Source organism: Salvelinus namaycush, chromosome 8 (assembly GCF_016432855.1).
Source record: "Salvelinus namaycush isolate Seneca chromosome 8, SaNama_1.0, whole genome shotgun sequence".
Classification (NCBI taxonomy): Eukaryota; Metazoa; Chordata; class Actinopteri; order Salmoniformes; family Salmonidae; genus Salvelinus; species Salvelinus namaycush.
Window position 1 is genome coordinate 6,601,174 of NC_052314.1, and position 13,897 is coordinate 6,615,070.

General features: G+C 42.4%; 1 protein-coding gene across 1 annotated transcript in view; it reads left to right on the plus strand.

The window, feature by feature from the left end:
* The window catches only part of LOC120052343 (AT-rich interactive domain-containing protein 3B-like), a 31,475-nt gene extending 18,191 nt beyond the window's left edge, over window positions 1-13,284 (plus strand). Inside the window, exons 3-9 of the mRNA XM_038999196.1 lie at window positions 3,739-3,813; window positions 5,326-5,398; window positions 9,253-9,436; window positions 9,782-10,035; window positions 11,006-11,287; window positions 11,515-11,610; window positions 11,783-13,284. Coding sequence (XP_038855124.1) covers window positions 3,739-3,813; window positions 5,326-5,398; window positions 9,253-9,436; window positions 9,782-10,035; window positions 11,006-11,287; window positions 11,515-11,610; window positions 11,783-11,925 — 1,107 coding nt within the window. The 3' untranslated portion in view covers window positions 11,926-13,284. The remainder of the gene's footprint in view (window positions 1-3,738; window positions 3,814-5,325; window positions 5,399-9,252; window positions 9,437-9,781; window positions 10,036-11,005; window positions 11,288-11,514; window positions 11,611-11,782) is intronic.
* Window positions 13,285-13,897: the final 613 nt, after the last annotated feature.

Genomic DNA, 13,897 nt, shown 5'->3' on the forward strand with positions numbered 1-13,897 from the left:
TGCGTTTTGCTCTCTGTTGTAGGGTCCTCTTATCTTAAACGAACAGGAAGTGGTCAGAATTGAAAGCCTAGAAAGTATTTACTAAAAGGAGATGACTAAGTGGAGCTTTTTGTCAATAGACAGATCCATAGTGGGATTTCACTATCTCCTCAACAGGGAAGGGGATTTTATTTTCACTTTATTGCCAACGAGTCACTCAGATCAGGGCAGGGGCATCTGCTTCCCCGTCAATAAAAAGGTCCGGTCTGTTGGTCGGTTGCCCAGGGCAACCAGACTGCCATTATTAGAATAATATATAGCCACCGGGTTGGCCATTATTGCTGCTTAATGCGACAGCTGTACTCACAGGGGTACTGTTACTGCTCGACAATACGGCCTTTACAATGGATTGGCTGTATCTGTCTGTGTGGACGGACTGTAGTTAAAAGCGTAACACACAGGGAACCATACAGGGCTTTTCAATGGATTTTGTGTAGATGGACTGTTCCTAAAGAATAGCCCCCCCCCCCCCCCCCCCCCCCAGCTATTCCAGGTTTGGTGGTTTCCAGAACTAATGTGTATCTGGCCACATGAGAGAACCCGAAGAATAAAAAAACAACACAGGGAGCATGAAGAAAAAGTATTGTTATGCAGAATACAAATTAATCATCCATTTTAAGTGGATCTTGCGAGACATTGATTCGTCAGGCGGCTTTTACAACAGTGATTTTATACTACATTTTCCAAAACGACCACCAACCAACTCCGTAGGACCATATTGGAAAGGATTCATATCTCCATAAATAACTGGTACATATACTGCCCAATGATGGCTTAAAAATGTTAGTTGGTGTCTTGGGAACACCTATAAAATGGCCCGAGTATGCCATTGATATTTGTCCTTTTTGAATATTTTGAAGAAAAGATGCCCAAAATAACCTACCCAAAATACTGACTCTTGAACATACTTTCGTCTTAATTTTCTGTATTTTACATGTTAACACTTAACTGTCAAATGAGTGTTTCCTAAAGTCTACTAAATACAGTGATTATAAAATATGACATTCTGCATTTTGTCAATTTCAAGAAATGTGACAAGAAATCTTCCCTGTACTTAGAATGTTGACAATGGAACCATGGACATGAAGCCATTTCCAATATAACTTTACCTTGATGGAGTGGGACACGATACTAAGGCTAACATTTACTTTTTAATTCAAGCACTGTTTTGGTACATGTTCTATATCATTCTAATCCACAGATATTACACACTATTTTGAAATCATTAGGAGCATGCTCAAAATCTTTTCCTCTCAATCGAGGGATCAAAATATATATAAAAAAAAAAAATCTGATTTAGACAGCATTTCGGGCACATTTTTGGTCATATTTTAAAAAAACATTACATGATCTCTTTGATTGTATTTTCTCCATTAACATTTTAAGCCATCATTATATCATTTACGAATGGCCAATTATAAATAACAGAACAGTAATTTTAGGGGACATTTCCACCACATTTCTGCATAAAGTTTAAAGGACAGTGCATTTGGAAAGCATTCAGACTCCTTCACTTTTTCAACCGTTTGTTAGGTTACAGCCTTATTTTAAAATTGATTAAATTAATTGTTTCCCTCAATCTACACACAGTACCCCATAATGAGAAAGTGAAAACAGGTTTCTAGTTTTTTTTGCAAATGTATGAATACCTTATTTACATAAGTATTCAGATCCTTTGCTATGAGACTCGAAATTGAGCTCAGGTGCATCCTGTTTCCATTGATCATCCTTGAGATGTTTCTAAAACTTGATTGTAGTCCATCTGTGGTAAACTCAATTGATTGAAAATGATTTGGAAAGGCACACACCTGTCTATATAAGGTCCCACAGTGGACGTCAGCAAAAACCAAAACCATGAGGTCGAAGGAATTCTCTGTAGAGCTCAGAGACAGGATTGTGGAGAGGCACAGATCTGGGGAAGGGTGCCAAAAAAGTCTGCCGCATTGAAGGTCCACAAGAACACAGTGGCCTCCATCATTCTTCAATGGAAGAAGTTTGGAACCACCAAGAGCTGGCTGCACGGCCAAACTGAGCAATCGGGGGGGAAGGCCCTTGGTCAGGGAGGTGATCAAGAACCCGATGGTCACTCTGACAGAACTCCAGAGTTCCTCTGTGGAGAGGAGGGGGAAAAATCTGCGATGTCACTACAGCAAAAAAACACTTATTTAGACATGACCTAGCTGGGTGTGAAATTTAGTGGCTCTGTCACACTTTGTAATTTTTTTTCACGTAGCCGCTGGACTATGGTCAAATTTACTTTAATATGACCCTTATTCAGGTCTTAACAGTACTTTATGATCAGAATTGTCTGTATAATTGTTTCAGTGCTTGGGAGCAGAGCTAGCTGAGACACCAGCTGGAGTAGGTCATTGTGTCCTTGAAGCCAGGGGAACAAACAAAATACACAGCTGTATAAATGGAGAACATCTCTCATGGGTCATGGGTCACGCTATGCAAATATAGGTGAAGTCACACACACACACACACACACACACACACACACACACACACACACACACACACACACACACACACACGTTTCCATCCACTGGCTTTCCCTGAACCCTGTTTTGTAGCTGGTAGAAGATTGAGAATATAGGGCAAAGACTATGGGCGTAAGAAACAGAGGTGTTAGATACAAAAGAACACAGACACTGGACAGAGGAAGTCTGCCTAGAAGGCCAGCATCCCGGAGTCGCCTCTTCACTGTTGACATTGAGACTGGTGTTTTGCGGGTACTATTTAAAGAAGCTGCCAGTTGAGGAATTGTGAGGCGTCTTTCTCAAATTAGACATTCTAATGTACTTGTCCTCTTGCTCAATTGTGCACTGGGGCCTCCCACTCCTCTTTCTACTCTGGTTAGAGCCAGTTTGCGCTGTTCTGTGAAGGGAGTAGTACACAGCATTGTACGAGATCTTCAGTTTCTTGGCAATTTCTCGCATGGAATAGCCTTCATTTCTCAGAACAAGAATAGACTGACGAGTTTCAGAAGAAAGTGCTTTGTTTCTGGCCGTTTTGAGCCTGTAATCGAACCCACAAATGCTGATGCTCCAGATACTCAACTAGTCTAAAGAAGGCCAGTTTTATTGCTTCTTTAATCAGCACAACAGTTTTCAGCTGTGCTAACATAACTGCAAAAGGGTTTTCTAATGATCAATTAGCCTTTTTATAATGATAAACTTGGATTAGCTAACACAACGTGCCATTGGAACACAGGAGTGATGGTTTCTGATAATGGGCCTCTGCACGTCTATGTAGATATTTCATTAAAAAAATCTGCCGTTTCCAGCTACAATAGTCATTTACAACATTAACAATGTTTACACTGTATTTCTGATCAATTTGATGTTTATTTTAATGGACAGCATTTTTTTTTTTTGCTTTTCTTTCAAAAACAAGGACATTTCTAAGTGACCTGAAACTTTTGAAGTTTGTGTGTGCGTTTTATTAAGTCTTCGTAGGTTTATTGTATAGAAAGAGGAAAAGAGGAGAGGGTGCTGACATAGCACTAGCATGGATTCAAACCCATTCTGCTGCGGTACATATGCACTGGAGGCAGCAGCCCCTTTGTGTGTGTGTGTGTGTGTGTGTGTGTGTGTGTGTGTGTGTGTGTGTGTGTGTGTGTGTGTGTGTGTGTGTGTGTGTGTGTGTGTGTGTGTGTGTGTGTGTGTAACCATGTTTTTTTGTGTGTGTTTACAGAAAGGCAGTGTGGGCTGGGCGGAGGAGAATGAAGGAGGCAAAACAAGAGGAGAGCCGTCCAGAGACTTCGCCAAGGTAATCAGATTTTAAAGGAGGATGTAAGCTGATGCATTAAGCTCAGCTAAACTAAAACTAATCCACACAGACCGTCTGAGCAAAGCTAAGCTACATTTCGATGCTCTACTCGTGTATTTAGAAGGAGTGGACTGGTGTAAGGAAATATGGTGGAAACTCCCTCCAACTATGCTTGCACCAATCCAATGCCTTTTTAAATGCCTGAGTGGGTAGTGAACAAGTGCACACTTCTTAGAGGGTAGAGAGTAGGTACTCAGCCCTATACTCCAAACTGGATTCGTTTTGATGATTCATTTTGTACACAAAATCTTGATGTGTCTCCTATTTTGTCAAATTTTCAGTGTGGCGTATCTACAGAGTTCTGAAATGTGAATGCAGCTGACAAACCAGTCTTGTTGAGATGAGTCTAGATTTTCTCCGAAGGTCTTCGCGGGCCTACCACTGGATAGTATGTCGGAATAGTGAATAAACATAGAGTTGTGTTTGGATGGTTATTAACCTAATGAGTCCCACTGTAACTAGTCCCGCTGGCCTATTTTGGATTTTTAAACATCTTTTTTTTAAACATTGTGTGTTTGGGTGTCAATTCTGGGTTGTACCATTTAGATTAGTCTATTTCCTCTGCATTGGGAAATTACCAACCATTAGTGTGTGATTAACGGGGTCTGATGGCAGATCCCGAAGGGGCCCGGGCCGTGTCTTTTTATACAAAAAGAGTCCGAATGGTTTGAGCTTCAAACTATCTGTGAAAAGCTGAGACCCTCACGAACACACACATGTAACATGTTTTGCTCTGACACACAAGCTACACAAGAGTCGTTAGAAGGTTCCTCTACATAGATCACAGGAAACCCCAGGACATAGTGTCTATAATACTGTAAGGGGTTCTTCTACATAGAAGATCATAGTAAATCCCAGGACATAGTGTCTATAATACTGTAATAAGCTCACATAATTGATGTCACAAACTCCACAGAGTTGTCACTGACTAGTTGGATATTCATTTCCCACTGAGAGAACCATCATTCATATAAATGCATTTTTATCAGGTTGTTGCTTTGGCAGACCCTTGTTTTTTTTTATTGCCATTTGTCAATAAAAGTCACGACTTCAACTGTTTGTCAAATTGTTGTGTTCTACTTGTAGCCCTGAAAAGACAACGGTGACACTTCATTGTGAGGCTAAATGTAATTGCTGGGCGGGCAGATAAAGTCAGATCAATGAAAAGCCAATTTTTTTGGCTGCTATCTCGGGGCTGATGGGGTTAACTAAGTTAGTTATAAAGTTGATTATTAAAGTGAAGGAACAGAGGTCTGGTGAATTTGGGTTAAACTACGGCAGTATTTTTAAAACCTCCCGCTTTGGGCTGGTTGTGGCAATAAGTAGTTTATGCATATAGAAATCTATGAGCAGAATTACTGTCTTAACTCATTTAGCAACGGAATCCCTAGTTTGAAAGCGACTATTTAATTCTGTGATCAAGTTATTAACAAAGTTCATTTCCACCCCCAGCTGTATGAACTGGACAGTGACCCAAACCGGAAGGAGTTCCTTGATGAACTGTTTGTCTTCATGCAGAAAAGAGGTAAACCTCCAGTCTTTTTACTGTATAGCCAGTTCTGCTTTAGTGGAAAACATTGCACCTGGGGATTCCTCACTTCGAGTGAACATGTGAAACTTCCGTCGAGCGGTTTTAAGATTATACTGCACATTCTAAACTCTCATAGAATAGCGTAGCGTGCCACTCATCTAAACTCTCATAGAATAGCGTAGCATGCCACTCACCTAAACTCTCATAGAATAGCGTAGCGTGCCACTCATCTAAACTCTCATAGAATAGCGTAGCGTGCCACTCACCTAAACTCTCATAGAATAGCATAGCATGCCACTCACCTAAACTCTCATAGAATAGCGTAGCATGCCACTCACCTAAACTTTCATAGAATAGCGTAGCATGCCACTCACCTAAACTTTCATAGAATAGCGTAGCATGCCACTCACCTAAACTCTCATAGAATAGCGTAGCATGCCACTCACCTAAACTCTCATAGAATAGCGTAGCATGCCACTCACCCAAGACTTAATGTTCCATTTCCTCTTTCAGTTTGGTTCTGGACAGAGTTGTTCATTTTTTTCACAATCTTTAAGAAGTAAGGATTGATCCTAACCTTGTCTGTGGGTTTGAGTCCCTGGGGTCCCTCTAAACGGTTTCCTGAAATTCCTCCAGCTTTATTTCTAGACTGTATTTCATGAGAAAATAATCAACATCCCACACTATTGAACCGTCTATTCATGGTTTTTGAGTGCAATACTTCAGGAATGTCAGTAATGGTGGGTTAAACAGTTAAAATCATCCAGTTCAAATGTTATTGAAGATGTCAGCTGTGATTAAAGCTAGGGCCATTCTTTCCGCCTTACAATAATGTACCCTCTTTAGCCCCCTCAACCATGCTCCTCCGTATGTTCAGTCTTTCCCCTATATTCAAATATGGATGTTTATCAAATGTATGTATATTTCTGCCTAGATGCGCTTTTAAATGAATAATTGTTAGCTCAGTGACTGGAAGTTTATGGGAACGGCTAGCATCTTAATGCGCTAACGCTATTAGCAATGCAAAGTAGGGTTATGGAGGGGGTGTTTGGGTGAGGAGGTGGGTATGAAGGGGGTTAAAGGTCTGGATTAAGGGGCCCCTGTGTTTCAATTAGGCCTGATGGATGAACAAGCCTCTCTAATTCAGGGCCTCTTCTTTCATACAGTGCCTTCAGAAAGTATTCACGCCTAGGGCTGTTAGCGTGACTGTATTACCGCCACACCGACGGTCACGACTCATGACCGCAGTCAAATTCCACGTGATCATTTAGTCACGGTAACGAGGCTTCTCCAAGCTCTGATGCTGCTTATGGTCATTAGTAGACATGACATGTATTTCTTCCTCCCTGTTCCAAGACAGGTGCATGAGAATGGTCAACTCTAAATCCAAACTAATTTCACACATACAGAGCATTCAGAAAGTATTCAGACCCTTCACATTTTGTTAGGTTACAGCCTTATTCTAAAATGGATTAAATCGTTTTCCCCCCTCATCAATCTACACAGAATACCCCATAATGACAAAGCAAACACAGGTTTGTTTAAAAGTTAAGAGAACTGAAATTACATTTACATAAGTATTCAGACCCTTTACTAAGTACTTTGTTGAAGCACCTTTGGCAGCGATTACATCCTCGAGTCTTCTTGGTTATGACGCTACAAGCTTGGCACACCTGAATTTGAGGAGTTTTTCCCATTCTTCTCAAGCTCTGTCAGGTTAGAGGGGAGTGTCGCTGCACAGCTATTTTCAGGTCTGTCCAGAGATGTTAGATCAGGTTCAAGTCCGGGCTCTGGCTGGGCCACTCAAGGACATTCAGAGACTCGTTCCGAAGCCGCTCCTGCATTGTCTTGGCTGTGTGCTTAGGGTTGTTGCCCTGTTGGAAGGTGAACCTTTGCCCCAGTCTGAGGTCCTGAGCTCTCGGGAGCAGGTTTTCATCAAGGATCTCTCTGTATTTTTCCCCGTTCATCTTTCCCTCGATCCTGACTAATCTCCCAGTCCCTGCCGCTGAAAATGATCCCCACAGCATGATGCTGCCACCACCATGCATCACCGTAGGGATGGTACCAGTTTTCCTCCAGATGTGACGCTTGGCATTCAGGCAAAGAGTTCATCTTGGTTTCGTCAGACCAGAGAATCTTGTTTCTCATGGTCTGAGAGTCCTTTAGGTGCCTTTTGGCAAACTCCAAGTGGGCTGTCGTGCCTTTTACTGAGGAGTGGCTTCCGTCTGGCCACTCTACCATAAAGGTCTGATTGGTGGAGTGTTGCAGAGATGGTTGTCCTTCTGGAATCTTCTCCCATCTCGACAAAGGAACTCTGGAGCTCTGTCAGAGTGACCATCGGCTTCTTGGTCACCTCCCTGACCAAGGCCCTTCTCCCCCGATGGCTCAGTTTTGGCCAGACAGCCAGCTTCTTATTTTTTTATTTTCACCTTTATTTAACCAGGTAGGCTAGTTGAGAACAAGTTCTGATTTACAACTGCGACCTGGTCAAGATAAAGCAAAGCAGTGCAACAAAAACTGCTACCTGGTCAAGATAAAGCAAAGCAGTGCGACAACAACAACACCGAGTTACACATGGGATAAACAAACGTACAGTCAGTAACACAATAGAAAAACCTATATACAGTGTGTGCAAATGAAGTAAGGAGGTAAGGCAATAAATAGGCCATAGAGGTGAAATAATTACAATTTATCATCAAGACTGAAGTGATAGATGTGCAGATGATGAATGTGCAAGTAGAAATACTGGGGTGCAAAAGAGCAAGAAGCTAAAATAACAATATGGGGATGAGGTAGTTGGGTGTGCTATTTACAGATTGGCTGTGTACAGGTACAGTGATCGGTCATAGATGGAAATGGCTTCATTTTACATATAATTTTATATCTCTGAAGTGTTGGACTTCATTGTCAGGGTTAGGGGTCAATTCCGTTACAAATCAGTTAAGCTGAAAATAATAAATTCAATTTTCCTAATTTCTTTTTTATTTGTTATGATTCCGACAGTGGTTTGCAAGACAAAATACAGGTTCTTCATGAGCTGCTGAATAGACTTCTAGCTTTACTGTAGGTTTGTAGGCTAATGGACCCACAATGGACGACAGCATTTGGGACGGATATCTACAGAAGTTTACTGGTTGTGCTACATGTTAGTCCTTCCTGCCCTTAACTCCCCACTCGGCCACAAATGGCATGATTTGATAACACGTGTGTGTTTTATGTGCGTTTTACACACTCATCCCCATGTCTAAAGTAAGAAATAATCCCATCCCAACAACTGCCGTTTAGCACCCTTCGTTAATTGGTTTTAGGATTGACTGTCAATCCTCATTTCTGAGATTCCTCACTCTCTTCCTCTCCATGACTCGGTCCACCTGCCATTTACAATAGTTCTCCTATTACCTGACTGTTTTCATCTGGGTTAAATAAGTTTTCTTTCACGTTGGGCCAGTAACCGAAAGGTTGCTGGACCGAATCCCCAAGCTGACAAGGTAAAAATCTGTCGTTCTGCCCCTGAGCAAGGCAGTTAACCCACTGTTCCCTGGGCGCCGAAGACGTAGATGTCGATTATGGCAGCCCCCCGCACCTCTCTGATTCAGGGGGGTTAGATTGCAAATGCGAAAGACACATTTCAGTTGAATGCATTCAGTGTTACCCATGTTTCTCCAGGCACCCTGGTCAACCACATCTCCATCATGATATCTACCACCATCTTGGATCTGTAGACATCTAGTTTCAATTCTTCTACCTCTTTCTCCAGGCACCCCGGTGAACCGCATCCCCATCATGATATCTGCCACCATCTTGGATCTGTAGACATCTAGTTTCAATTCTTCTACCTCTTTCTCCAGGCACCCCGGTGAACCGCATCCCCATCATGGCTAAGCAGATTCTGGACCTGTACATGCTCTACAAGCTGGTGACGGAGAAGGGCGGCCTGGTGGAGGTCATTAACAAGAAGATCTGGAGAGAGATCACCAGAGGACTCAACCTGCCCACCTCCATCACCTCAGCAGCCTTCACCCTCCGCACACAGTGAGTCTACTCTGGACCATGTTCATTCTGCACCAAAACAGAAGGAAATGTTACCCGAAATTGAGATAAACGAGGGAGGTACTATGTGAACCTGTCCAATAAGAAATGTTTTTTATTTTTTTCCGTTGCAAACCAGTTTATACCGTCTTCTTACAGTGTGCCCAAATGAACACAACCCAGCACTATCTACAACCACCAACCTCCCCTGGCTACTCAGTAGATGTTAGTTGTTTTCAAATGAGAAATTATTTCTTTATAGGCAACAAACATTTATCTGTTCATGATAGAAATGTACTTCTAAATGCATAACAAATCCAACCACTGCCTCGTCCTACGTCCACCCAGGTATATGAAGTACCTGTACCCGTACGAGTGTAGGAAGAAAGGGCTGAGCTCTCCAGGCGAGCTCCAGGCTGCTATAGACGGTAACCGAAGGGAAGGGCGAAGACACAGCAACAGCCTGTACCGCTTCTCCCCCTCCACCGCCCCTGGCTACCCACACCACTCCCTCCTCTCTCCCCCCAAGATGCCCCACCACTCCTCAGCCGGTCACAACGGCCTGCACACCTCCCCCAGCCCATCTCTGAAACGATCCACAGGTATTTTGTATACATATTTTAAACGTGTAATTGTTTTTGGTATGTAGTTTGGAAATCCTCCATGGTGTTCATCTACTGTGATAGCTGCTGTCATGTGGCTACCTTGTGATGGGCTACCTAGTTTTGAGACCACATTTACAAGGAGTTAATGTGTTATGATCCTCTGCTGTTTATTTGATGTATTTAACCAGGTAGGCCAGTTGAGAACAAGTTCTCATTTACAACTGTGACCTGGCCAAGATAAAGCAAAGCAGTGCGACACAAAACAACACAGAGTTACACACGGGATAAACAAAACGTACAGTCAATAACACAATAGAAAAAGATCTATATACAGTGATCTGTCTACTATTCAAATCAAATGTGTCACAGGATACAGGGTGTACATGGAACAGTGAAATGCTCTCCTCTACACGAAGAAGTAATACAAAGTAGTAATGCAATGAGAACATGGTAATGATTCAGACATAATCACTGGGCTCCCGAGTGGCGCAGCGGTCTAAGGCACTGCATCTCAGTGCAAGAGGCGTCACTACAGTCCCTGGTTTGAATCCAGGCTGTATCACATCCGGCCGTGATTGGGAGTCCCATAGGGCGGCGCACAATTGGCCCAGCGTCGTCCGGGTTTGGCCCGGGGTAGGCCATCATTGTAAATAAGAATTTATTCTTAACTGACTTGCCTGGTTAAATAAAGGTTATATTAAAAATGAATCACTCACCATCCAGATAGCATGGATCTGATCCAAAGTAAACAAATGGCTGACCATGCTTCTGAATCGAATCTAATGGCCATGCTTCTGAATCGAATCTAATGGCCATGCTTCTGAATCGAATCTAATGGCCATGCTTCTGAATCGAATCTAATGGCCATGTTTTGAAAAATGGTGATTGATGAATGTGAATATTTCAAATTTTGATATTTGAGGGGTGATTAATCTATGAAAATGTCTCTCCCTCTGTTCCCTCTCAGAGGAGAATTCAACCCCCATGCTTCCAAGCCGTCTACCCATGGCCCATGCGCTCTCCCTGGGGCAGCAGCAGCAGCTAGCCCAGGCCGCCACCCTGGAGCACCTTCGAGAGAAGCTGGAGAGGGCTGCTGGAGGAGGAGAGGGTCCAGACATGACGATGGCTCGTTTGGCCATGGAGGAACAGCAGAGACTGATGCAACAGGCGTTCCAACAGAGCCTGTTGGCTATGGCCTCTCACTTCAACCCCGGCATGAAGCAACTCAAACTCAACAACAGCAGACACGGTCGGTACTGGGCTGGGTGTGTTGGCTACCAGTTAGTTGTCATATTCTACCACTTGACGTAGTCGGGTTTAACCTGTTCTCAGGTTAAACGTTAAGTGGTAGAATATGTTCTCTGTTTGTTCTCTTTCTAAACTCCATTGCAGCCCATTGTCAAGCCAAACATTTACTCACATAATTGAATTGTAAACATTAACAGACTGTCTCATTTTGTCTTTGTCCCGCCTCAGAGAGTACCACTGAACAAGACCTGTCTCTCAGTATTTCCAGTAATGGGGCAGCCAGCATCAGTGTGTCTGTGGAGGTCAATGGAACTCTATACTCAGGTGAGAGTAATCAAAAGATTATTAATGCTGTATTTCAGATTCTTGAGACATTTCGGACCCGTCCAGAAACAACTCCGATCCCCTTATTCCTTAGGTGGTGTGGCATTGAACTTGTCACACTCACACAGAGGCCCACCACTGACTAACAAATGTGTTCTTGCCTCCCCTGTAGGAATGCTGTTTGCCCAGAAGACTCCTGGTGCAGCCTCTGTGATGTCGGAGACCGTGGCTCCTGCTGGACAGAGTGGTTTTGGTGTTCTCTCCTCCTCTCAGAGCCCTTCCTCTGCATCCTCTTCCTCCAAGGGGCCAAACTGACCATGGTGCTCCATCAGTCTCTCTGCAGGGTTACTCATGTTATTCTATTGGCCTGTGTTGAGGATAAATTAGTGCTCAATCAAATACCTCTTCTTTAGTCAAACTGAACTTGTCTGTTACTGACGACAAATATGGGGGTGGAAAATCAAAGGAATTTACCTTAAAAAAACGAATGTACTTTTTTATTAGTAAGTTCATTTTTCTAATTGCACCCCTGACAACCAATCAACTGTTGTACAATCACTTTATCTTTGTACTGAACACAAATTTGCTTTAAAAACAAGCAATGCATTTTGGGAAAATCTCAATTAGAACCAGGTGAAGAGGCAAATTTTGGATTTTGCAACGCTTTTATTTTTTGATTTCTTTTAATTTCACGTATTACAAAAAAAGTGCTGTTTTCTTTGTATACCTCAATTCATTGGCTGTGAGAGCTACAGTATTAGTAAAGAACCGTTTCCCTTATTGACACAACACAAACTGCTTGTGAACAGACTAATGTATTTTAGTCATGTAAGGAGGACTCACAATTGGATTTTAGTTTATTTTCTAAACCTTTAGAAAAAAGCAAAAAAGCATGATTGAAAAGGTTTGTGCAAAAACTGATTTTTTTTAGGTGTTTCTTTTCTTTTTTTTTACATCAAAATACTGTATGGTGATTGGCTATACTCTGGAGCCGATTGGTTGTCTACCTCATTTGATGGTTTTAACATTATGTAGCCATCACTTCTGTTTACGATATGTTATTATAGCCATCAGCAGGACAATATGGATGCCAATAAGGGCTTTCAACCGGTGCGTTCATTTTAACTCACCTTTGGCGCTGGTTGGGTGGAGTTGGCACATTTTAGACCATCCTAAAGTGAAAGCTCCCCCTGTTCACAGGCAGGGTGAGGTGAAACTGATGCACCCAAATGTCATGATCTCTTACAATTAGCTAAAGTTAAACAACTGGTAACAGCTCAGAGACGAGCTGTTTTGTAAAACAGGAAACTATACACGTCTTACCTCATTTAAAGGGGAAGTTCAGTATTTTACAACTTGATGTTTACACTGTTCCTCGCCCTGAAAGTAGTCTATGGCCTTATGAGAAACTGTACTTTCAGGGTGAGGATCCATCTAGCGTTGAAGTTGTAAAATACTGAACTTCCTCTTTTTAAAGCCTTTCCATCCCGGGAAGTGATTTTCTCAGGAACTCACAGGACCAGGGTAGTCTGTCTTAGAATACTCTTCAGGAAAATAGGTCAGTATTCATACAGTGGGACACTGAAATAGGTCTACCTCACTTGTGACATCTGTGTCATGGGAGCTGGGTTGTGTTCATTAGCGCAAAATGCTTTGAAAGGTAGTGGGGGGGGGGGGGGGGGGGGGGCTCAGCTGCCTGTCTATCTTTCAAACCAGTCATTGGTCAGAGACCTTATTTAATATGATAATTCTGTACGTACAATCATGGGGCCATCATCATAGCCTGGTAAAACCATACTGAATGCTCTGTCAGTGTTTTCAGATCAGCGTTATTTCACTTTGCGAAAACATTCCGTTTGGTTTAACCAGGCTAACAATCATGTATACCTCACACTGCAAACTACACAAATCACACACACACACACACACACACACACAAAATGCCTCAGAATCACCAGCTAGCTGCATTATATACCAAAGACCTGATGTATTGATAGGAAACGATTCAAATGTTTTTGGTGTTTGTTCACTCAATGTATTCTTATGTGGACAAGAGGAACTAAATAAACTCCTTGAGGAAATAAAAGTTGCTTTCTCACTTTGTATTGCTATTTGTGTTGCTGCTTCTTCATAAGACCGAAAGCCTGGTTGGTCTTAACGCTTTAGGAATGTAGTTATAGATGTGTCATGCATTATGAATGTCTCATAACTGACATAGATATAAGGTGTTATGTTTACTTATGCATTATGGGAAGTGTTAGTTAGTTAGTAGGATGCAGTATAGGAT